Source organism: Epinephelus lanceolatus, chromosome 21, assembly GCF_041903045.1.
Source record: "Epinephelus lanceolatus isolate andai-2023 chromosome 21, ASM4190304v1, whole genome shotgun sequence".
NCBI classification, from domain to species: Eukaryota; Metazoa; Chordata; class Actinopteri; order Perciformes; family Serranidae; genus Epinephelus; species Epinephelus lanceolatus.
In genome coordinates, this window is record NC_135754.1 from 1,121,466 (window position 1) to 1,148,289 (window position 26,824).

General features: G+C 40.9%; 1 protein-coding gene across 3 annotated transcripts in view; it reads left to right on the plus strand.

The window, feature by feature from the left end:
- mpripb (myosin phosphatase Rho interacting protein b) overlaps positions 1-26,824 on the plus strand; it is a 163,964-nt gene that overhangs the window by 108,769 nt on the left and 28,371 nt on the right. Inside the window, exons 10-16 of one of the 3 annotated variants that reach the window (XM_033611704.2) lie at positions 9,188-9,244; positions 10,242-10,310; positions 10,408-10,497; positions 11,550-11,659; positions 13,383-13,950; positions 15,158-15,295; positions 17,491-20,097. In XM_033611704.2, the coding sequence (XP_033467595.1) occupies positions 9,188-9,244; positions 10,242-10,310; positions 10,408-10,497; positions 11,550-11,659; positions 13,383-13,950; positions 15,158-15,295; positions 17,491-20,097 (3,639 nt within the window). The remainder of the gene's footprint in view (positions 1-9,187; positions 9,245-10,241; positions 10,311-10,407; positions 10,498-11,549; positions 11,660-13,382; positions 13,951-15,157; positions 15,296-17,490; positions 20,098-26,824) is intronic. The other 2 variants (XM_033611705.2, XM_033611706.2) reach the window with 2 other exon arrangements.

The following is a 26,824-nucleotide window of genomic DNA, read 5'->3' on the forward strand; positions in this document are numbered from 1 at the left end:
GCATCAGTGTCAGGTCTTCAGCTGTGGGCTGAGAAGCTAGGTTGGGTTCAGTAACAGAATTTGGCAAATTAAAAACCGTGAAAGGTCTCCATGGTCGTCCCCCCACATCTTAACAGCTTTGTTCAGAAAACCATGTTTTCCTAGGATTAAATTGCTGAGGGAAATGTGAAGCATTTTTCATACACACAGCTATGTTGTACAGCATTATGAGTTTGAGCAGAATAAACAAACTGATTTAATCCATCCACACGTTTCTCTGAAAGGGAAACTTTGCAGATTTTTACCCAGGTCTGTGTCACAGTGATGTGGGCAGCATGTGCGGATGAGCAGTGTTTGGTTTCCCCTCTGTGCTGGGAGTGTCCAGAGCTCTCTGCCTGTCTGCCAGCAAAAGTTCAGTGACACCTTTGGGCAAAGTTTTCCTTCAGTGGGATTGAGTGATATATCATATTTACTTAATGTATCATGGCTTGTTGCGTGTGCGATGTATGGAATGTCTATATTGCAAACAAGTATATCAAGTTTAAACTGTCACTTTCTTTTTTTTCCCAGCCACTGGCATGAGATGCGTTTTGGCATTTCGGTTCTCTCTCTCTCATAGACACACACAAAGAAAGATTTACGTACAAGAGACGTCACACACACACACTTCTCCGCCCATCCAGATCACTTTCTCCTGAGCGACAGGGTCTGCAAGGTTCCAGACCACTAGCATTACTATTTTGTCGCTTTCTGTGACCACAGAGCACCACCGCGGCTTGCAAATAGTATTAATATATGAACTGGAGAGCTGTTGCTTTCTTTGCAGCCTACAGTGAATAAATCCTCATGTTCAACAGTGCTGCAGTAAGAGTTAAACTTAATGATATTAACAATAGCATAAACAGAGGAAGCATGTGTCTTTGTACCTGTAGGATTCCAGACCGTGACTATTTAGTTACATTTTACAGCCATGGAGCACCAGTTTGACTTGCAAATACTTTTAAAGTAAGAACTGGAGAGCTGCTTGATGTCTCCAGCTCAGGGTGAATAAATCCTCACGTTTCAAGGCACAGTGGCAACAGTTTAACTTTGTGATCTCTGCTAACATCTGACTGTTGTCCAGTAGCTTCAAGTTCACAGCAAAACCATCAGCACTTAAGCCTGGGATGAGCCAGGTGCTTCAAAATAAAAGCTCAAGTGGTTCCGTTTTGATATATTTAGGTAAAACAATACTTTAACTTTATAACAGTACTTTATTTAACTTCATTACAACAGCATTTTATTTAACTTTATTATGACAGTGGCTACTTTATTTAACTTTATTGTAACTGTAGTTCATTTAATACATTTTGTATTTTTGTAGTAGTGCTTTAGAAAAGATTTCAAAATATCGCCAAGTATATCCTGATGATCCTGATGTTTATTTATGAGTCATATCGCCCAGCCCTACTTTGAAGGGACTCACAACTTTAGTTAAACTTTGATCTGTCATTAAGTTGAACAAAAGAAAGGAGTTTTTTTTCCACACTCAAGGACTGTCAATTCAGCCAGTTTCAGATTGTATGATTTCTGTTGTAGTTAAAGTTGCCTTTTTCTTTGATTTTGGTGTGGTGGTGAGAGGGTGTGGATGTTGTAGGCCAAACCTCCATGCTGCAGGGGCAGTGCAGCCCCCTTCTGTCCCTCTCCTCTTCAGGTTATTTTCCTTAGTATGCTCTATCTGTGCAGATTTTTCCCGCTTTGTGTATTCATTGCACCTATTCTGTGTCATGTGTCTTATTGTATTCCTGTTGGATAGAGAAGCAAAACAGATGTCTTTCTGTGTGTGTGTGTGTGTGTGTGTGTGTGTGTGTGTGTGTGTGTGTGTGTGTGTGTGTTTGTGTGTGTGTGTGTGTGTGATAGTGCATATCACAACTAAGCACTGCTTCCTGATGTCACCATTGTGTGTGTGTCTTCGACTGTGTGGAATCACAGCACACTACACCAGTATTGCACACTGGGTTCTGCATTCTGAGCTGGAACAGCACAGAGTAAAAAGTGGCAGAAGTTGCCCCTGGCCAGTGGCCCACATTTAGACAATCTCACATCTCCCAAATTTGTCTTTGATCCATTGCTAGGGTCAACTTCTACCCTCAGCTGACTTGAGTGAGCATGGGTTTTGTTGTGCTTAACTTTTAAACAATGTATTAACATTTCAATTTTGGGTAACACCTCATATTAAGGTATTGTAATAAACGTTCATTAATGCTTAATAAGCATAAATTAACAGTTTAAGAGCACTTATAAGATGGTATAAGATGCTTATTAACATTAATAAGACTAAGTGTTTATTACAGCATAACTTGACAGTTATGATTGCTTATTGGAGCATTATAAATACTTAAACAAACTTTGGTAACAGTTTATAAACCTATACTAAATATTAATAAGATGTCTATTTACATTAATTGCCATTTATAAGGGTTAATTATAGAACAATAACCACATTTATTACTGGTTTATAAGACACTATAAGACCCTATCAGATGAAATTAATAAGGTGTTTATTAACATTAATAAGACCTAATGAGTGTTAATTTTAATCTTAATTTTAATTTAATTTTTAAATAAATAATAATTAATCCGTCAGATTAGCTCTTAACCTGATGGAGAATTGGGACACCACTTCCCCTCACGTGAGTGTGCAAAACCAATGGGAAGGGCCAAGACAAGGGCTCAGGGGAAGAAATGGAATTGGTCCTTGGTCTGTAAGGGCTTAGGGCTTGAGTCAACGAGTCTATAAGGGATCTATTTGGGATTGGGGGAATGTCTCTGAGTGTCACAGTTACACACTAAGGTTCTGCTAAAACATACTACTGTTATCTGGGTGTTCATTATACTCAGCTTACCTGTAGGAAATTTAGAAACATGACTGGCTGCTAGTTCAAGCATGACCTTCATCTCTGTAGCTAAAGTTGCTAGCCTAATTATTACTGACTGAATGAACTGAGTACACCTCTTCTGATTAACTGTACCATCATTATCATAAACATCAAAATTTAGAACACAGTCACATTTTATAACTTTGTAAGGCCATCATGTACATGATTAGCAGAGTTGCTAGTGTTAGCTATCCCAAAGAACTAGAACTAGCTAAAAATCAACAAGCTAACATTAGCCTATAGAGACAGAGCACAACGCGTCATAATCTGAAAGCCACGCCTTCAAAGGGGAAACGAGGCCCCTTCTTCGCTTGTTCGCTGTCATTCTGCCTCCGCAGCCGCGCCTTCAGGTCTCCACGACTTAATTGCTAGCTAGCTAGCTAAAATTATTAGCTATTGCTAGCTAATAATTAGCTAATAATAAGATGGCAACGGATTATTTTAGCACGCTATGCCTACCAGAGAGGCAACGGTATATTGATAAGCTTAATATTGTCGGTCTACCTCAGTGTCCCTTCTCCTTACCTTGCTCGTCTTGGAAAAAACATGAGCAGAAATCAATCAGTTAACTAAATCGACTACTACTCCCCTATCTCCACATTCTCCCCTTACTGCAGTCCGAGCGTGATGTGGAGATTCTTTTTTAAGATGAGCATTTCGGCATGCTCAGCCGCCAGCCTGCTCCTACTACCGCCACACGTTGTTGTTTTGAGACATGCCTCTACATGCTGGTAGATTGATAGAAGTGCTAGAGCGGACCGCTGGAATGGACTGCTTAAATTGCGGAGCGCTGGGCACAATTATAACAGATGTTGCATTCATACTGTCAATGCTTTAGCTTAACATACATAAATACAGTTAACTGTTACTCTAAAAAATACATTTGGAGGGTCTGACTAAGTGTTTGCTGCACACATAGGCATACCGAGTGTCAGGATCCCACAATTTCTTCCCTGTGGAAGCCTCACGTCTTATTGCCTGTATCCACTTTATCTTCTACAAGGTTCTGTTTTTCTGCTCGGCAGCTGATAAAAGCTAAGCTCTGGGTTTTTGGCCTTATTGGCTGTGCAGCCCACCACACAGCAACTTTTCAGCATTTGGACTTAGGGAAAACTCAACAGGCTGGAAACGGAGGGGGAAAGTGTGAGGGGAAAGCAGGGGGCGTGGCTTTCAGATTATGACGTGTTGCACTCTGTCTCTGTAGCCTACTTAAACAAACTAACTTACCACAGGGGCAGAAACAGATGAAACATCGTCTTCAGAGTCCCGAAGCCAAGTGTCGCATCCTACTCCAACTGGAGTGGCACTGGAGGAGCTTGCATCAGTTTTTTTTCTGCCATCTCAGCATTGCTAGGTTCTGTGCTTTACTAGTTCTTAACTTTCTGTTTAAATGATTAAAAGTAACGTCAAAATTATGTCTAGATGTGATGACTTTGCAAATAACACGAATTTCAAAACAGAATTGACTTGCTTTGTTCTCAAGAGGTGACACTTCAAATAGCCGATTAGATGCGTTATGGGCTGCATCAATAGAGAAATTACTACAGGCAACAGCGGAGAGAGGGAGAGGGTGGACCCAAGAAGGACCTAGATTAGGTGCAGCAAAAGCCACTGTATTTTTGCTGTTCATAAGTTTTTATTGAAATTATTCAAACAAAAGTTCAACGACAAAAGTGACTTTCAGATACCCATACGTAATAATCTGTAAATAACACCCATTTCAATATTTGACTTTTTTTTTTTTTTTGCTGTCCCAGAATTGTCACAGACACATCATCTTTGTGTCCCAGTAGCAATTTTTATAGTCCCTGGGACATCGGGACACCGTTCGTTTTGAGCCCTGAGAGCATATTAATAATTTTGTTAATCTTTATACGACACTGTTCTCACTTTAGATCCGGTAGCTGCAAAGATGCATTATGAGCTGTTAATAAGAGCATATTAATAATTTATTAACATTTATACGACACTGTTCCCACTTTAGATCCAGTAGCTGCAAAGGATCATTATTAACTATTAATAACACCTTCCGCCTCCGGTTTGGGAGGATGCTGGCGTGTATGTCGCCGCTTCTCAATCCGAATCCGAATCTTAATCTTAATTGTGTGTTTTTGCGCCTTTATCAACCATCATTCTGCATTAGTAGGTTGCTACTGTGTGAACTGTTTGTGTACTGACCTGTTTGCTGATCTGCTGTGGCTGCTATGCGTTACCGATCTGCTCCTCCACCGACTGCTGTAATCCAGCTAGCCGCGGCGGTGGCTATCTTAGCCCTTGTGCTGGCTGCTGGATCTCTAGCAGAGCTGCGGTGTCTGCCATGGCACCTGGGTGATCCAGACCACTGGGATTGGTGTGATCCCCGTGTAATTTGGACTACTTGGGCTGTTTTCCATACAGCAGTAGCGTTAGCCACCTGTAGCTGCTGCCCTCCGTGGACTATGGAAAGGATCCAATACACCTCTGCAGAGCTCTGCTGCTTCGCCACAGACTTCACACCGGACTCTATCTCTGTTATTAAATCTCTGGGACTCCTGCGTCGCCCCCGGTATATTCACCGCGGCTCTCGACGTAAGTTTATTTACTTCGGTTCACCCATTTCCTCCATACTGTCTGTGAGGCGTCCGGGAACTGTGTGGCGTCATCACAACAAACACCATGTGCGCACTAGACAGCTCCGCCCACTGCTCTGTGTTGACAGTGTCACTCCCATCCACCCTGCATCAGCTTTGGACAGTGCTCTGACACTTATGATGCTTAATGTGCGCTCTCTTAACAATAAACCTCTACTCATTCATGACATCATTTTGGAACATAATATTGATATCATCTGCTTGACAGAGACTTGGCAGAAAAAGCTGGACTTTTTTGCATTAAATCAAGCCACTCCACCGGGCTATGTCTACTTACAGAAGCCCCGTTCTGAAGGTGGTGGAGGGGGGCTGGCTGTTATCCACCGTGACAACATCCCGATTAAGGAGGTCACTACACCTACTGCCACCACATTTGAGTGTGTCGTTTTCACGTTGGCTGGGAGTTCTCAGCTTCAGTGTGTCCTCATATACCGCCCTCCCAAGGCTCTTGCTGCTTTTCTGTCTGAATTGTCTGAGCTCCTCACTCCTGTCTGTGCTATGTCTCCATCAACACTTCTGCTTGGGGACTTTAACATCCACGTTGACACCAGTGGCTGCACATTCTCATCTGAGTTTCTGTCGCTGCTGGATTGTTTCAACTTTGTGCAGCACGTACAAGGTCCCACCCACAGTAAAGGCCATACATTAGACCTGGTTTGTTCCACTGGCTTCCCCCTCACCAACCTACAGTGCCTGGATCTGGCTGTTTCTGACCACTGTGCCATCATCTTCAATGTTCCTGCCTCCCTGCCCAGGCAGTGCCCTACACGTACCATCACGTTCAGGAATATTAAGACTGTGAGCACACAGGCTTTGTCTGGCCTGATAGTTAACCACTGGACTACGGATTCCTCCTCTCCTCACCTGATGACAGGGTCGCCTACTACAACACTGCTTTATCCCTCAGCCTGGAGTCTCTTGCCCCCCTCAAAACCCGGACTGTGTCATTCACCCGACCTGCCCCCTGGTTTACTGTAGAGCTCCGCTCCATGAAAGCCACTGGTCGGAGACTGGAGAGGCTTTACAAAAGAACTGGCCTCACTGTCCACCAGCTGGCTTTTAAGGAACATGTGAACTCATACAAGGAAGCTCTCTCCCTGGCCAGGACCCGTTATTATTCCACTCTGATCGGGTCTCAACAAAACCATCCCAGAGCATTGTTCTCTACCATCAACAGACTACTCTCCCCCCGCACTGCCCTCCACCCCTCTGCTGGCTCTGATCTCTGCTCCAAGTTTCATGATTTTTTTCAGGCCAAGGTTGACTCTATCCACCAGTAGCTTCTAGCTCCACCCTCCTCCCCTCTGGTGTCTTTGTCACAAGAGGCTGCTCTCTGTGCCACATGTCCCTCCCTTTCTTCTTTCACCCCAGTTGACGCTACTCTGATCACTGAGCTAGTTACCAAAGCCAAGGCCTCCACCTGCTCCCTTGACCCCATGCCCACTGCTCTGGTCAAGGCCTGCCTACCTTCTGTCTGCTCATGCATTGTGGACATTGTCAATGCATCCCTTCAATCTGGTTCTGTTCCAATCAGTCTTAAAACCGCCTCTGTCACTCCCATCCTTAAAAAGGTGGGTTTGGACCCTGTTGACCTCAGCAACTATCGGCCGATCTCCAACCTCCCTTTTATCAGCAAGATCCTTGAGAAAGCAGTTGCTGCCCAGCTCCATCATCACCTGTCCAACAATGACATCTAAGAAACCTTTCAGTCTGCCTACAGGGTTCACCACAGCACAGAGACCACCCTGGTTAAGATCACAAATGACCTCTTGATGGCTGCTGACTCTGGTTGCATCAGTATCCTGGTTCTGCTGGACCTGACCGCAGCTTTCGATACTGTTTCCCACTCCATCCTTCTCAACCGCCTTTCTACCCACCTTGGTCTCACCGGTTCTGCTCTGTCCTGGTTTTATTCCTACCTATCCAACAGGAAACAGTTCGTCACCTTCAATGGATCCAGCTCTCACCCTGCTCCAGTTAACCATGGTGTGCCACAAGGTTCCGTCCTTGGCCCCCTCCTTTTCACCATATACATGCTCCCGCTTGGCCAGATCATCCGCCGCCATGGGTTGGATTTCCATTGCTATGCTGACGATACTCAGCTCTATCTCAGCACATCACCTTCCACCCAGTTCCCTCCGCAGTCCCTCATCGATTGCCTTCATGAAATAAAAATCTGGATGACCACCAACCTGCTGAAATTCAACAGCCAGAAAACTGAACTCCTTGTTGTTGCTCCCAAGACTCTGCTCCGTGGGGCTGGAAATCTTGTCCTCACTGTTGATGGCTCCTCAATCTCGCTGTCCTCTGAGGTTCGCAACCTGGGTGTCTCCTTGGACTCCACTCTTTCTTACGACACACACATCAAATCCGTCACCAAATCAGCTTTTTTCCACCTCAGGAACATCTCCAGACTCCGACCTTCATTCCCCGACTCTGTTGCTGAGACTCTAATACACGTATTCATCACCTCACGTCTGGATTATTGTAATGCCGTTCTGTACGGGGTCACCAATAAAACTTTTGGCAGACTCCAACATGTTCAAAACTCAGCTGCCAGGGTTCTCACCCGCACTAAACCTTGGCAGCACATCACCCCCACTCTCAAACAACTGCACTGGCTTCCTGTTAAGTTCTGGATCACCTTCAAACTTCTCCTGCTCACCTACAAATCTCTGCACACCCTTGCCCCTCAGTATTTAACAGACCTCCTTCATGTTCACCACCCGTCCCGGAACCTGCGATCTGCGGACTTGGGCCTCCTTTCAGTTCCTCGTACTAGAAGGCAAACCTTTGGGAGCAGGGCCTTCAGTGTGGCAGCACCCACCCTCTGGAACTTGCTTCCGCTGGAGATTCACCAGGCACCAACTCTGGACTCTTTTAAATCTCAGCTAAAGAGGCACCTTTTCCTGCTGGCTTTCGCCAGCTAGTTGTGTTTTCTGTTTGTTCATGTCATGTGATTTTGTGGTTGTCTGTGTGATTTTGTGGTTGTTTGCAATTGTGAAGCGACCTTGGGTTTCTTGAAAGGCGCTATATAAAATTGATTTATTATTATTATTATTGTTATTATTATTATTAACACCTTATTAATTTAATATGATAGGGTCTTACAGGGGTAGAGTTACATAATTAATGTAAATAGACATCTTATTAATATTTATGATAGCTTTATAAACTGTTATCAAGTTTCTATTAAATGCTTATAATGCTTCTATATGCAATAATAACTCTGTTAATTATGGTATAATTAACACTTATATAGTCTTATTAATGGTAACAAACATCTTATTCTGTCTTATAAGTGCTCCTTAACTGTTAATTGGTGCTTATTAAACATTAATTAACGCTTATTATAGTACCTTAATATAAAGTGTTACCCAATTGCGTACTTGAATGTTTATCATTGCCAGTGTTATTTTTAATCTGGCTACTTGTTGGATGAATTTATTGTCTGCTTTATTTTGTTACATGTTAAGGTAAGTGGTGGTAATGTACTGCAACACTTTTAAAAAGAAAAATGACATGGTTATATTTGTATTTGATTGCTTCAGAGATCATCTCTGCATGTTAAACAGTTTGACACCTAAGGTTTTAATTTTCTGTATTATTTCAGATCTATGCTTTCTCATTATCTTTTCTTTGGTCTTTTTTCTCTTCCAGCCAGATTTACTGAACTTCAAGAAAGGTTGGATGGTGAAGCTGGATGAGCAAGGCCAGGTACTTTGTTAACCGTGTGCTAAATACAATAGAATATATAATTATTTTTTATTTCTGTTTTTTTTTTTTTTAAGAAAATCCATTTGAGTAAAAAAAAAATCCAGAGTAAAACCAACTTTAAAAAAAAAACGTATCCATCTTCAAATCATTCAGACATATTGACAAAGAGCAACAAATATATAGATTATTGGCATTTATGTAAAGAAAAAAGGCAATGCCCTGAGGGCCTGGAAAAGAGAAATGAGTGATGTTCTGCCTGACAAGGTATGGACGACTGCACTTTCATATATTCATAGATGTTCAATAAACAGCAGATACAGGTTAATTCAGTTCAAAGTCATACATCAGTTTCACTACTCTAAGGTCATGATACAAAAATTTTATCCTTCTGTGTCTCCAATTTGCGATAAATGTAAATTAAACAATCTTGTTATGTTTATTTTGGGATTGTCCAGATATATGTTTATTCTGGTTATTCTTGTTTGTTTGTTTGTTTTGTTTGTTTTTTGTCTTTGCTGTGCTCTTTTTTTTGTTTGTTTTTTGTGATTTTTGTCATCATTTTTCTGTTGTGTGTCTTTTGAAGTATACCAAGAAAAGAAAAAAAAGAAAAAAAGCAATGCAGCTTCACACTGAGGGTTTGCCTATGAAAAAGAGCAACATAGTCAATAAAAAGGGAGTCAAAGCCCAGTTCAAACGGTATCTGAACGTCCTACTAAAGCACTGACTGTAGCATTCTATGGCCTTTACAGAGCTATGGTCACACTTTGTTGTTGTATCTTCAATGGACTTAAAAGACAAGGGTGGAGCCTGAGGCTTCAAAACACATCTTTATATGATATATATCTAGAGGCAAACTCTGTGCCAATGTAGAGCAGGTTTTATTGACTACACGTTCAATATGTGACTATTTCTTCTTTATATCTTATTACCTTAACATGCTCTGGATGTGAGTGGCTGCATTACAGAACTCTGTCTTTCTGTCCTGTCCATGTTGTAGTGGAAGAAATACTGGTTTGTTTTGACGGATCACAGCCTGAGATACTACAGGGACTCCATTGCAGAGGAGGTAAGGTTATTCGTTTGATGTTAATACATATTGTTTTGTTTTGTTTTTTTTTTTTCATTTCATGTTTTTTCTTTGTCTCATCTTTGTGTTACCTCAGGCCTCTGACCTGGATGGTGAGATTGACCTGTCCACCTGCTACAATGTAACTGAATACCAGGCTCAACGCAACTATGGTTTCCAAATACATGTAAGAGGTCTTCTCATAGGACAAATGTTTTTACTATGAACCTTCATATCAGGCATTTATATTAGCATAGGAAAGGTGTTGTTTTTGGCTTACCTTTTAAATAATGTAAAAGCCTTTATACATTGCACTGTGATTCAGTAAAATAGTTGGGCAGTCTACAGTTTTTTTGCTCCCATTTTCACATTTAAGTTAAAGATCTGAAGCCCAGTTTAGACCAATGATTCGCAATGAGATAAAACCATTTTAAAACGTTGCAGAGAAAAGTCACAGGGGTATGAACTGGCCAGTCTGAGCTAGAATCAAACCAGCTGATGGTGTCACCTACAACTCAACTGGTCAAATCGCTGGCGGCTGGTTTTATAACGTAAAGCACATCACCTGTTTGAACAGCCAGTTGGCTTGTAGTGAAATTGGCTGGTCAAGTCAAAATGACCGCAGATGGAATGTTCGCTTGCTGTGGCAGGTGATCCGTCCCTGCCAAGTCCTCTGTTTCTGTCTTCACAGTGTGCCGGTGTCGGACAGTGAGTCACTGCTGCTGCTGCTCGCTGTATGTGTTTATGCCCTCTCACACACAATTGTCATTAAGTGATTAATCGGCACTGAATATTTATACTATTGTGGCGTATTTATTATGAATACAGTCCATCAGTCCTGTTTTGTTTCTGTTTTTCACCGTTTTATCACTACTACAAATTCAACTGTAGCCAGTATCTCACTATCACTGTCCTCATTCATGTTTTAAGAAGCTACAAATTATATTCAGCCACAAAATAAGCCTGAAAAGCTGGAAATCGGAACTGAAGTACAGAGTTGTTGCATAGATGTGATACACCATCTCATCTAGTTTCATTGGTGTGAACTGGCAGGTTTTTACAACATTGCAGAACAGCGCATTGCAAGTTTCAACTCGTCTCGTTGTGTATTTTGGTCTCAACTGGGCTTTAGTCACAACAAAAACAGGACTTCAAGAGCTGTTGTATCCACATTACATGCAGGTGTTTGTATTGTTTGTAGGTCACAGTGTATCTCTCATGGTTCTTTTAAATGTTTAGACCCAGGAAGGAGTGCACACTCTGTCGGCCATGACAGCAGGTATACGTAGGAACTGGATCCAGGCAGTCATAAAGAACGTCAGACCCTCAACTGCCCCTGATGTGGCAAGGTTAGTACAAGCATGTCACTACTGCACACATTTTTCAACCATATTGAGAAATAATTCAGCCTCTAAATTAACCGGAAAGATGATTACCAGGGGATGTCCTGTGTATGCAGCAGTTTCATGTGGTTTCACACAGGGGTGATGGGAATCCGGCACCGTGCCGGATGTCCAGCATGTGACTATCGGCGAGGGGAAAAAAATGTTGATTCGGGATTCATGCGTGCGTCGCAGACAGTAGATGGGCTCTGGTAGAAGCGCTTTAAACGGAGACCTCTCCCTCTCAACCTATGGCTTTCACTCCCAACCAGACCAAAGTTAGGCTAATAGCCAATCAGAAGTAGAGCGGGGGCGGGTCTTGGGAGGGAGGAACAAACTTGGTTCAGAGCCAACTTCAAAATCTAGTGGAGGGAATGCCATAGACACTCTCATCAAGATGGAAAGTAAGTTAATGAAACCCGGGGAAAACATCCAGATAGTCGACAATAGACTCAAAAATAAATTGCGTTGGGCGTGGGTAGAAGAGATAGGCATAGACGGAAAGCCCTTTGGGAGCTTGTGCAAAAAATTAAGGGAACCAGGTGCGTGTTTCTGCACGTTGTGCTCACGTAAATTGATGTATGCAACCAGCAGTAAAAAAGTCCTATCACAGCATGAATTAGACCCCAGTCATAAAGCCACTGTGTGTCCAATAAAGCGTGTAACGCGTTTACCGGGAGCTGCAGTCACCGTTGACAATACCGGCGCAGGATGTTGGCTCTGTGTGAATGTATTGAATTTAATGTTAATACACAATAGACTCTGTATAGTTTATGATGAATATGTTCAGTCTGTGACAACTAAACTTCACCATCAGTCACACAACATGTTTTCTGTAGAATAAACCTTCAAATCAGACAAATTAAATTTAAATATCTGAAATTAAACGTCATCTTGTCATCTTGAGTCGACATCTAAACCAATCAGCTGTTAGATCAGGTGAGAGCCAGGTGGTGCAGTCGTGGAGAGCAACTGCAGCGCTTGGCTCTAAAAACTGCGGCCGCCTTGCTCTCGGGATTTTATCGGCGTCCACTTTTGTAATACGTCAGAGCAAGTCGGGGTGAAGTCGGACACAAAACTAACTGGCATGCATTGTGCGCCGATCACCAGTGATTGAATCTGGGCAGGCCTGGCTCATCTTGAACGAGCCTAATAGCTGGGCACCCCAAAATGCACCAGATTTCAGGAAATTATGACTTTGGAGGAGAAGTGACGTACAAAGATAAAATCAATAACTAATGAAGGCATCCTTTTTTTAAAGATATTATTTGGGGCTTTTTAGCCTTTAATGTATAGGACAGACAAGCGTGAAGGGGCGGAGAGAGAGAGAGAGAGGGAGTGACCTGCAGCAAAGGGCCACAGGCTGGAGTCGAACCCGGCCTTGTACATAGGGCGCCAGCTCTACCACTAAGCCACCGGCGCCCCATGAAGGCATCCTTAAATACAAAAAATACAAATTGTAAATAAATTGTCATTAAGAGGTGTTATTTATATTCAAAGTAAAATTCATGCTTTAGAGAGATGAGTTTACACAAGTAAAAGCCTCAGTGGACATGAGCCAAAGGCCAGAATGGCAACAGATTGTCTTCAGCAGCTGTAGCACAGTGGACATTGGCTGTTAGGTGTATGTGATCTCGGGAGCATCTCCTCAGGCATGGACAATGAGCCTACCTTTTTCACTGCCTTTCAGCTCAACTGAGGATCAAGGCTCTTTTTCTCCAATGGAGGGTCTGGTTAGGCCAGATGTCACCCAGGACTCTCCCTCCTCTGAGGCCTCATCTGTGGAGCGAGAATCCACTGTGGGTGTCACAAAGAGCCGGGCCCGTGAACGCAGAAGAGAAGGTCGCTCTAAGACCTTCGACTGGGCAGAGTTCAGACCCATTGCTCAGGCTCTGGCTCAGCAGCGGGCACAAGAGGCCGAGAGCCTCCAGGCAGACCTGGGAGAGTTGGAGCGCAGTCAGAGAAGAGAGGAGAGGCGGAAGAGGTATGAGTCTGTCACCAGCTCATCGGCAGAGCAAACATTCATTAAAGAAGGAGGGAGAACAGGCTATGACAGTGGAGAGGGAGTTAGAGAGATGGATTCACTAATTCCCTCATCATTGGAAAGGCAACAGAGGGTGGAGGAGGTGATTGAACAACACTGGCAACAAGTGGAGAAGACACCCATACGAGAGGAGAGGAGGGTGCCTCTGGCCTCCACAGTGCCATCCAGAGAGACTGTGGAGCTGGAGCAGCTATTGGAGAACTACAAGCAAGGGGTATGTCTATGTCTGTTCAGCCAATATTAGATTTAGTGAGTGTGCGCATAGCACCTTGCGAAACATTATCATTTAGCCCTTTGAACTCTGCCATAGAAACAGTCTACATCGGTATTTTTGCTTATTGTGATGTCATTTCTAGTTTCAAATGCTTCATATCCCTAAAATTTGTACAACATAAGCTAAAAGATTATGTAAGTCACTAAACCACAATAATTGATAATATATTCAAGTTATGTCATAAAATTAAAGAAGAATACATAAATTGGACATAATAATAGAATAATAGAAGTTGAAGTAATAAACGCACAAGACATATTGATGCAAAAGATTTCTAAATGTAGAAACATGATCAAAATATTTATTCACTCTCCATAAGTTATTTGAACTTTGTACATTTTTTTGTTTTGAGATATGCTTATTTTTATGAGCAGAGTGCAAAGGTGTTTGATAGTATCATCTGCAGTAGAAGTATTTCCCCAGAACCTACATATTCCTAAAATCTGTACAACCTAAAAGCTAAAAGCTTATTTAAGTCAATACATTGATGTCATTATTTGCAGACAACTTGATGGCATGAAAGATGGAAGTCTTCCCTTTCTGTTGCAAAAAGAATGAATGCTCTAGATAAATTTTAATCAGGATCATGAAAACAAAAACCCCCATGACCACCTGTGGGAGCCTCTGGCTATATTTCCATTATGTTTCCGTTATCACGGCAGCACATTAGGTTGGCTCCAGTTTTCTTAAGCTGGGTAACTGGTCATGTTGTTTCCTACTATGTAGAATGGCAACAAAAATAAATAATTAATGAAACTGAGTTTATTCCTTATTTTTTCAAACATCAAAAATGATGGTGTTTTTGTGTCCAAAAAAAACTGTTTGGCAAACTGCACATACAGCAGGCAGCAGAGAGCATCTTAACTAGGAAACAGCCAAGATTTTTGCGTTTATAGTTTTCTCACAGAATCATCACTAATTAACGAGCTGTGTACATGTCTCGCTGAAGGTCATCATAAATTTCAACTTCGACTTGCTACAGGTTGTGAAGTCAGTTGTGTGAGTCATAACCTAATTAAAACCCCAGCTCCTGCTATGTCAACAGTACACTCTTTCAAATCCTGATTTTATATTAAAACTTTGAATTGTTCAGGCCTGAAACCTACCAGTGACTTAACATAAATCATTGTCCCTGCTGCTCCTTCAGATTGAGGACCTGAAGGCACAGCTGGAGAGCTGTCACAAGCAGCTTCTTGACTCGAACAAGCACAAGCAGGAGCTGGAGCTCCAGCTGAGAACGGCTCTGGAAAGAGAGCATGATGTCCGCACAGGTTACATCTCTCCGGTGAGTTCAGTGTGCAGCTGCATTGAGCTGTATGTTACTCTGCTGTGGTAGGAAATCCTGTTGCAGATTATATGTATATGTATATTCTCAACTGAGCAGTGTTTCTCCTCCATTTTGTAACATTCTTTGCATGTTGTATTTTGTATAAGAAAACCTAAAAAAAACTGACACTGAAGCAACAAAATGGCTACAGATATGTGCCTTTGCATGAGTTCATTGCATGTAAAAAAAAAACCCATTGAAATCTTACCACTACATTGGCTTCTACTAGTTAATCTCCTGTCTCTTTGTTATAGGTCTGTACTGTATCTGAACTCATGCTAGCAATTACTTCAGTATTGTGTTGATTTTGGACCAAGGAAACCAAGTTTTGTGGCTGCTGAGGTGACTTTCTGAGGATTATTTCACTCTAAATGAAAAAGAGAAAAATCTGTTATTTATAACTCAACTGCTAGGAAAACTGTTTCCATTGCACTCAGTGACATTTTGTTTTTATTGATACCCCAACTTTTCCACCCTAGCCATGTGCAAGGCAGTGTCTCCCACAGAATGAGAGTGTATGTGTGGCATCCTGTCTCTAAATTTTGAGTTTTTTTGTGGGTCCATGAATGCAGAACAGATGGATCTCTCCATGAGTTCTTTTTTTTCTCAGTAGCAGTCTGTGACTCGCAGGGTCGATTCAGTCAGAGCTGATCAGATCGATGGATGAGAGGAGGATCTGCTACAAGTGAATGCAAACTTTACGTCTCCGTCTCTGCCCTGAGTGCGCTCTGCATCTCGACAGTGTGGTGCTATAAATAACTGAATGGTTAATATATTCCAACAGCGCTCCTAATGAACAGCCCAGTTAAAAAAAATAGAAAAATCTATTTGTGGTGGCAGATGTTTTAATCTTAGTGGGCCGCCACAAATGAAAGAATTTGTGAGAAATCCTGCAAGAACGTTTTATAATGTTTCAACTTAAAAAATTAAATAGATAAATAAATTCGGGTTTCCACTTTGTACTTTGTTTTTATGCCCAAATTGAAAATGTGCAACCAAAAAGGTGGATGGAAACACATTTATTGTCATCTCCTTAGTCATGTGACAACCATACAGTTCAAAATATGAACATTGAAATTGAAAAGTGCGAATAGGGTATGGATGGAAAAATATTATGAAGAGAACAAAAAGTATTTTGTTTTACAGGCCAGTATCCATTAAATACATTTTTAAATGACCGATGGTTACATATTCTGAGTAATATTTAATTATAGCCTGATTGTTTGTAGTACTAATAGTTGATCACTTTATTTATTTCTTAATTTAAATTTAGAGTGATACTATCCTCCATTGTCACTGGCATACTGTAATAGCTCTACTTGCAACAATGTCTGGCTCAACATGTATGAATAATAACCTCTTGGCTTGTTTCCTGATTATTTGCATGATTGTCAGATTCTCATCTTCTATTAACTGCTATACAGACCATCCATTTGTTGTTGTGTTAAAAGATATTGTACCTAGCCATGTAATGGCATAAATGTGTGCTGTTGGAGAAATGTCTGTGCTTGTGTGTGGATGTCTGGATGGATTTGTGGTTGTGAGGCTGAATGATTAAATCTAGGTGGTTCAGTTTGGTAATGGTTAAGTTAAAGTAAGGCAGTGGTGTCAGTTTTAGATTATACTGTATGTAAAGTTTTTGTTTAGAACCAGAACGCACGTGACTTGCAGAGAATTACGAAGTTTGGAAATATATTTGAACATTAGATCTTAGTTAGGTCATACTGTTCACTATCTCCTCTCAGAAATAAATTGCGTTGGTGCAAGACATGCGCTTGGACCTGAACACCTTAGAAATGTGTTTGTAACACCTGGTATGCCTTCCAGTAAACCATCTAGCTGAAACTAATATTGCAGTACTTACTACATGAAGTAGCTTTTAACCCTTTAATGTGCATGCCCTGTTGGGATTAACTAACCCTGGCAATTTAATCTCTTTCCTTTGCTTTCATTTTACATCATTAAAACTTAAGGGCATTTTTAATCTGTTTTGAAATTTGTTTGTTCATTTAAATAATTTGGGATTATCATGTGGAAAATCTTACTATAATGTCACTTTTTAAATGGGGGAAATAATTGGTAACAAAAATGACTAGGAAGCTTTGTGTGTCCCCTGCTGTATGTTAACCAAATGTCTGGTCCCCTTTTCCAAGCTGGAGCACCCTATGGGTCTGGAGGCTGATGTGATGCCCCAGATGAAGAGGCCCGAACTGGTTAGTTCTCAAGCACAAAGTTTAACAAAGAAGTACCTGGAGACCAAAGAGCTCCTGAAGCTGCAAGAGCTGAAAAAGCGCAATATGCAGGCACAGCTTGGCCTCTCCCTTTCTCACCTCCCCATCAAGCAACCTTACTTCTCTGACACCCCCAAACCATCCATTCTGGAAGTCCCTCCCCCTGAACCTGTCCAAAAAACAGTTAGCTTCTTGCTCCAGGACAGCACAGAGGCAATTCAAGAACTAGAGGACTTAATAACTGATAAACCTCTGTCTCTTAAGGAGCTGTCAAAATTGTTAAGATTCTATAGTTGCAATCAAGAGACAGTAGAGAAACGTCAACTTCAGAAACTCTTGGAGACCTGGAAGTACCAGCAGGAAATAGAAAATGAAACATTAAAAAAGAGTTTAGCAAGAGCAGGAGAGAGCATCCTTGAGTATGAGACCCGTCTTCTAACCATGGAGGATTTCGTGGGGAAGGTTCAGAAACAAAGGTTTGAAGGCCTAAAAAGCCCCTACGGCCCCCTCTCAGAAATTGAAAACCATTCTGAGACAAAGGAGATTTCGATTGGAATGCTCTCTCAGAGGGTTGAACTATTAACTAGTGAAAATGGGGCATTGAAACAGCGTTGTCAGGAGATAGTGAACCAGCTGACTGAGGCTGACAGAGAGATAGACAGACTGAAAGCAGAGCTGATTGGCCAGCAGGGAGGCAAACAGCATCATGTGCTCATGGAAGAACTGAAAAGAGTGAAGGCTGAACTTGCTGAAAACCAGGCAAATGCTATAGACAGGGAGTATTATGAGAGGGAGCTGAATGAGAAATCCTTGAGGCTTCATGAAGCTCTGGTTACACTAGAGGAGCTTGGTGTCACTCTTAAAGACACAGAGAAGAAGCTGCAGTTGAAAGAAGCCATACTGAAAGGTCTGGGCTTTCACACAGACTATGAGGACAAGAAGTTGCACCTGGACAAAGAGCAGCATAAAGAGTTACTGGAAACCTCACAATCCAAGTTATTTGAGACAGATGCAAACCTTAGGTCTACAGAGCAGTGCCATTTGGAACTTGAAGCCAGGAACAGTCAACTAATCACACTAAACCAGGAATCTGAGAGAGTCAGTAGAGAGAAGCTAAAAGAAGTAGAAAGCGAAATAAGAATGCTACAAGAGAAGTTAGAAATGAAGACAGGTAGAGGTAAAAAGACAGATGGCAAGTATGTTAAAACAGGAGAGACACAGGTTGATGATAAAGGACTTATAAAGCAAGTAGTAGAAGAGATAGAGATGGAGTCTGAGGCAATTAAACAGGTTTTAGAAATGTTAGCAAATGTAGATATTAATGTAGAAAATATGCTCAGTGATTTAAAAAGCACTTTATTTGGTTGTTGGAAAGAAGAGCCACTCTTTGTGAGTCAGACAGACATGAGGTCAGTCATAGAGGGAGAGTTCTGGAGCCAGCTGTTGGGTACATCCAAAATCAAAGCAGATGAAAACAAACACAACTGGGAAAGAGGTGTGGCAGAACAGATGATGGCACAGAAGTGCTTGATGCTCTTGATTAGGAGGATTTATCCACAAGTGAAAGCTGAGAGTGAGGTAGTGACAGAGCAAGATTTTGCAGCCATGTACAGATGGCTTGATAATGAAACTAATGCTCTGATTCTTAAAGAGTTGACAGAGACCCTGGAGGCAAAGTCAAATATTTTGAGGGAGATTGCATCCAGTTTGAAGTTTGCCAAAGATGAGCAGCTTGTGTCTTTGGCTCTAACAAGCTTTGATTTTGGTCGAGAACAGAAAGAGTCCTCTGAATATCTGGTTGATGCCCTTAAAGAAGCCTTGGTGTCTTATGTGTTCACTAGGCTGAATGTCCAACATGAGAAAAAACTAAAGCAAATACTTACAGAATTTGAGTGTGGAAGTTTGGATTGTCCAAATTGTCCTAAATTGAGAGAAGCCACCAGAGATCTGGAGTCCAGACTGGCATATCTTCAGAGTCAACTATCTGAGGCTTCTGTGAAAACCACCACAGGGCCACAAACGTTGTTTCAGATAGAAGGACAGCCCCTAGACTCATTAGATAAATACATTGAGCATGATGATATGATAGCCAGGCATAGAAAGGAACTACAAGAGGTCAAAGACAGCTACGAGCAGGAAGCTGAAAAGCTGAGGCAGGAAATTGCCAAGGCCAGTGAGACACTGCGTGTCTGTTCAGAAGAAAATGTAAAAGAGATTGATTCACTGACAAACTGCATGGAGACCCTGAAAAAGAAGCACCAGATGGAGAGGAAAAACCTGGTGGATAAGTTTGATCGGGAAATGGAAGAGCTGAGAAGCATGGTGAGTCCTGCAAATCCAAACAAGAAGTTGACAGAAGAGGACAGACAGCTGCTTCACTCCCCGGCCCAAACATCCACCCTGAAGGAGCGCATTCAAGAGCTGCTGAGCCAAGTCTCAGTCATGACGCAAGAGATGAGACGACGTGAAGAGCAGGGAGACATTACAACTCTACGGCTGAAATATGAGAAAGACCTGGAAAACCTCAAGGTGGAAGCGCTCCTTATCCTTGCCGTCCTTCATCTGTGATGCCTTGTTTTCCTTTGTGCCATTCCCAGATCCCCCTTCCTTCCCCAACCCCCTCTCCTGTTCCTAACCTCGCTCACCCAACTCTGGCTTTCTGTTCTGTAAACCACTTATCTTCTGTGTTGCATGAAAACTAACCTCCTGTAAGTTTATGTGATCACTGACGCCGCAGTAGTCGTGTACTGAGGAACCCATTTTGTTGAAGTTTCATCACCATAAGTTGAAGAACTTTGAGTGACTGGAACATTGGATTAGCCGTTAAAAAGACTGATGAGCAGCTATCAGATTGTTTTACACTACCACATCATATCAGCCTCTTCTCCTCTGAAATGAGTTCCGCTGCTCATACTCCAGTGTGCTTATTAATCTAACCCTTTGACTCAGCTATGTTGCATTTCAAACAGTTAAGGGCAAAGAATTGACCCCTGTAAAATTTTTGAACTTCTGAATATTTAAAATTAAAATACCCAGATATCATTCATATCATATTAGGGCTAAACTCTTGAATTGTATGGGTCTAATCTCTTTTCCTTTGGTTGTTTCTACTAACAGTGTAATATGAATCCCTACTCTCTGTCAATAACAAGGACATAACATTTAATTTTTTAAGTCATTTTAACTCAAGGTCTACCTACTTAACTTTTTCTAGAGCGCTCATCTGCATCTCACTGTCATTAGCATCAAATGAGAGTTGTTGGATCAGTTGTGATGATGTGACCCAATTATGTAACTTGGCTCATGTGATAACAAGTGGTCATATATACGTCAACTCCATGGCAGCTGAGCCAACAACTTCATTTCATTCATTTGCTGACTACTAGAAAAGGCTAAGCGGAGCTTGACTTTGGCTATTGCAATAAATCATCAATAATCAGTCACAAGGTCATAAACAAACCTTCACATTAGGCTTTCATATTTCTTGTCATAATAAAGGAACAGTTCTCCCAACTGACTACAATACTAATGATATTTTCTCATTTACCCATAATGGTATTTGGCCAAGCAAATAGGTTTGGTTTTCTTTGTGGAGGTTTTCTCAACAAAATGGAGGTGAAAAGAATTTTGTTTGTGGCGTTAAAAGTACCAAAAAAATGTTTACTTTCAATAAAAGCTCAACAGAAATGTCTTTCTCCATAAACAGGGTTAAAGGTTACTCATGATCATCCACAAAGCTGGCTGTGGACACTTTACAGCACTTTTTTATTTTTGGCACTTTTTTATTTTTGGCAGAACATAGCCTAGATCCTTCTGAATACTATTGTCTCTGAAATGGCTTGTTGCTGTGAGGACCCCAACAAACAAAACCGACTTTAGAGAGTCAGCTGTGACAAAGGCCCCCTGTTGAGTGGCGTGATGTCGCCACTGGTGAGGGCAGTAGACACTCAGCAGCAGCCCAACTTTAACTGATTGTCCACAGTTGGCTTGGTATTTCGGGGCCTTAAACACTTAAAAAATGTACCTTCCACATTGTTGTTTATATGGTTCTGTTAAAATGGATCTAAAACAATAATCATAATAGCAAGAGAAATCATTCTTTCAGCAGCAGAAAGCTTAAGCTTCTGTCTTTACCTTCATCACATCACAACCTTACGTTATAGATAGATAGATAGATAGATAGATACTTTATTAATTATCGTGTCCAGTGGCTAAGGCACATAAAAAAGTACAAGGCACATATAAGACACATAAAAGAGTACAAGAAAGGGTAATATAAACGACACACCTCCTCCTGCATAGAAATGTTTCAACGTCGTCTAACCACACCAAAAACTAACGGCAGCTTTCACAGTCATAAGCCAGCATTGGCATACAGTTATCTATGTCACAACAACAGCCACAATGAGTTGTCATTAATGTTACTCCTAGCTGGTGATCTAGAGATAAATCCCAGCCCACAGCCTGAGTGTGTCAACACCACAAAGCTAGTGCAGCTAACTCAGGTGAGGCAGCTAACGCAGCTAGCCCAGCATATTATAAGAACAAATGGCGTGCAAATCAGCTCAACTGCCCTCATCTTACCATCCTTGGTGTTCCCATGAAATAGATAGATAGATAGATAGATAGATAGATAGATAGATAGATACTTTATTAATTATCGTGTCCAGTGGCTAAGGCACATAAAAAAGTACAAGGCACATATAAGACACATAAAAGAGTACAAGAACAGGTAATATAAACATGAATATAAAAGTAAAATAAGATAAAATAAAAATAATCTACATGTACATGTACATCTTATATACCATGCAAACATGGTATTTTGCTGTGATTACACTGGTGTTTCCTGGTAATAGCCACGGGAGATAGCTGTTTGTGTAATCCTGTATATATATATATCAATCTAAAATAAAGACCACAATAGCTAGAGCATTCATTTTTATGCAGCTGTAAGCTAAGGCTTCTATCTTACCCTTCATCATGTCATTACCTCATGTTACTTTACCTTACATGCATGGCAAACATGTAAGGGAAAGCAACATGTAAGGGAAAGCAACATGTAAGGTAAAGTAACATGAGGTAATGACAACATATGCAAACATATTATTTGGCCATAATCACACTGGAACTTCCCCATAATGGCTTCAGGATATCATTGTTTGCATCATCCTGTATAGGGGTGGGCAATATGGCCCTAAAATAATATCACAGTATTTCAGGGTATTTTTGCGATAACAATATTCTTGATGATATGACAAATAAGTTTAATTTATCATTATTATTATTAATTTAAGAACATAGAATTGCAACAAAATAAGTGATACAGTTTTACATGTTAGCCTTTGCCTTTAAATATTCAGTAATATATATATATATATATATATATATATATATATATATATATGTGTGTGTGTGTGTATATGTGTATATATATATATCACTAATTTTTTTAGTTTGTGAAGAATAGTAACTCAGAGTGAGAGTCAGGTTCTGTATACTATATTTTTTAGTACAACAATATAAAATCTACCACAAATAACACATTTAAATAGCTCTCAAATACAAAAAATGTATCCTGGGATCTATATATATATATATATATATATATATATATATATATAAATCAGCAGGCATTTTTTTCTCTTTTAGCAGATTCCTAAATGATTGAGTTGTTGTTGTTTTTTCCCCCACCTGGACCTTTATGCTCTGCCATTTCTAATCTAATTATCACGCTGTAACCTGTTACAGGCCGTTATGATATGAGATTTACTTTTCCAGAGGTTTAGGACAAAATGATACCAACTCGCGTATGTACACGGCAATAGAGGAGAGGGGAAGACACTGTGCTGCTGCCGGCAAAGGTGCTGAATAAATTCCCTCTGTGCGGTAACTCGTGAAAAGAGTCTGAGAAGTCCGGGGCTGTTTAAAAAACATTCAGGACACTCAGGCCTATCAATGCCACAGTTTATTCCACACTACTGAAGCTGCTCCTCATTTTGGAACCACCGCAGAGTCCGTAATAATTTTGCTTTCAGCCGTGCTTGTTGTTGCTGTGGTTAACAGTATGATCAGTGTCAACAAGTTGAAATATCGCAAGTATCACGATTTTGAATTTTTCATATCATATTAAATATTATACCAGTATTATCGTAAACGAGACAATATGGCACACCCCTAATCCTGTATTGAGCTAAAAATTAAAAAAAAAAAACACAATAACTAGAACATTTATTCTTTTTGCAGCAGAAAGCTACGCTTTCTGTCCCCGTGACATGGTGTTGCACACTTGTAATGACATCACTGTGCTATGTTACACATCCTTCAAAACTGCATGGCAGCGCCAGAGGAATGAATGATGAATCCATCACATCGCCTTTGCACTCTGCTCATGAAAATGAGCGTATCTAAAAACAAAACAAAATAATATACATACCCCACTTAACTTAGGGAGTGTTAAGAAATAATTTGTTCATGTTTCTACATATAGGAATCTTTTGAATCAATGTAAAATCTGATGGAAAAAAAACGTCTTATTTTTGTAACTTTTTATGACACAATACTTTTATTATTTTATACTTTTATTAATTATTATTTTATAATTATTATAACCTTTTAGCTTAGGTTGTACAGATTTTCGGGATATGAAGCATTTGAAGATACTCATTTGACATCACAATAAGCAAAAACACCAGTGCAGAGTTCAAAGGGTTAATGTAAATGTAATATTTTAGGTTTCTCAAAATCTCAGCAAATCAGACTAAAACTGCATCTGCACTGTGGCTAGACACCATAAGGGGTACATCAGAAAATGTATTTCTGGGATTTGAGTATACAAGCCTTTAAGGTATGGTCAGATTGTACTGGATTTTAAGAGTTTAATATTAGCTTAGTTTGTCCATTTAAAGCATTTGGCTGGTGTCATTCTATAGTTTTCATCATTTTGACAAATCCCATAAAAGAGACCAGGAGCAACAAGTGTTCTAGTCTTCCTAGTTTGTCACTTCTTCAGCCTGTGGCTCTCTGCCCCATGCCCACTAGTTCCTACCAAATATGGGAATTTGTCCAGTAAAGTCCAGTACACGGCTGAACAGTGAAGTAAAAAAGAATAAAAAATAAAAGTTTAGACACTAATTCTTGATTGGCAGACTAATTGTCTGTTGTCAGTTTGGTCTTATGAGACAGAGTGGTAACTTTGTGACACACATCAGTACTTTTAAAGGTGTAACTTGAAAAGTAAGTTTTAGCAAAGACAGTGGATAAACCAAGACGGTCCACTGTGAGTCAATTTCCTGTATCAGTGTCACGTGGGGTTCGCGACCACCACGCCTCTTTAGGATACTAACAGCAGGTCCTGAGTCCATTGACTTCAGTGGGAGAAATGAACATGATTACAGATTATGGCCGATTCTTTCGCCCCATAGTCACGGAAGCAAATATTGGACCCATTTATCACAAGCCACATATCTTAACATTCCGACACCAAAATGGCAAATTTCAGACGGACAAATCAGGAGAAAATTTACTTCAAGACCTGTCTGTGTCTCAACAACACACACTCGCGAGATCTGGCAACAGATAGCTCCTCTCTGGTGCTGAAATCAGTGCAATTTCACCAAAGATACATGATTGAGCTAACTGGAGTAGTTTCATGTCGTATCCGACAACGGGAGGCTTCTAACAGATGACGTCCTGATGTTACCTTTGCTGCTGCTGTTAGCTGTCCCTGTCAGCTGCAGCCACTGATTTCCCAAAACTGAATAAATACCACACATAGCAACACAAAACTGCTTTGCTAGCTCAATCATGCTGTAACTAAGATATCCGCTGGAAAAAATATTTTTTTCACGGACCGTTTATTGAGTTACTGAGTTATTACAGACACCGCTAACGGCTAACGGTAAGCCCAGCTAATCTACGATAACCAAGCGAGGTTGGGGAAACTTGTCTTTGATTGGCGGTTCTCCATCGTCTTTGATTGGGCTACGGGGGACAACGCCTACTTAGGAGACCGGAAATGTATACCATTTCATACAATGGGAGTATATTATAGGTGGGCCATCTTATTATAATACAGTATCTTTGGTTTTAGCTGTGGCTGATTGTAGAACAGTGTTTTTGATTCTTGGCTTCTTCAGAGAGTCAGCTTATGTCTCAGCTAACTTAATACTCTGCAGTGTCTGAGCAGTCCATGCCCCTGCCATGACCAAGGATATATTTACACACAAGATACATTACCGGACATGCTTCTAAATAGAGCTTGTTTGTGATGTGATGTCAGAGCAGGAAGTTTACGTTTGTTCTGTGGGGGAGACTTTCAGCCTCTCACAGTAGGTTCCTGGGTCTGAGCTATCAGGGAGTTTTGTCCCTGTGAAAACAGCCGCCGGCTGAGTCCTCAGATTAGTGGCAGTGAATAGAGACCGGAAGCGGGACAGGGTTTTCAGTTGGGCTTGTGGAAAGGCCATTGAAATCCCTTGTTGTGGAAACTTGCACTGTAGTAATAATAGCAGTGTAATGTCTTTTTCTAAAAGTGTGTTGATGAGGATTGTTCTTCTCTCCCTTTCTCCATGACACCCCAAAGGTATTCGTTTGGCATGCTAGTCTCAAAAATGCCCTTTGCTGAGACTAACTGCAGTGTCCCAGACATGCAGCTATTCATGATTGTATGAGGTTATCAGCTTAATCCTCATTCCGTCAAAGATTTGGCTCATGGGCAGATTATGATTAAAGCCACTATTTAGTGGAGTTGAAACAATAATAACATGACTGTGGTTTGTTTGATTTTTACCTCAGACATGATAATACGCTGCAGTCACACTTGATATCCTCTTAGATTTGCTAGAAAACTAGATTGTGTTTTACCAGCAGAGTGCAGCCATCTTTCAACATGCTTGCTGGTGACATCACTGGGATGGTTGGGTTTGAGTTTGAGATATTTTATTAAAGTTAAAAATTAATCCACAGTGCTTTTTGAGCCAATAAGATCAAATATAGTGCTGAGACTTGTTCCAGTGGAGTCTGATACCACCGGTGAAAGTAAAGGTAAACAGCAGCCTGAACTTGACTAACGTTACATTCAGTGTCAGTTTAACAAACCACACAAAACACTTCTCCACACCAAGTATGTTCACTACCACTGTCTCCAATCAAGCTCTCAGACCACAACAATAACGCAAGATGCTCATGACATTACATTGATGTTGTTATGTAGTCATATCCACAAGCCACCTCATGTTCAACATCATTCTCACCTATA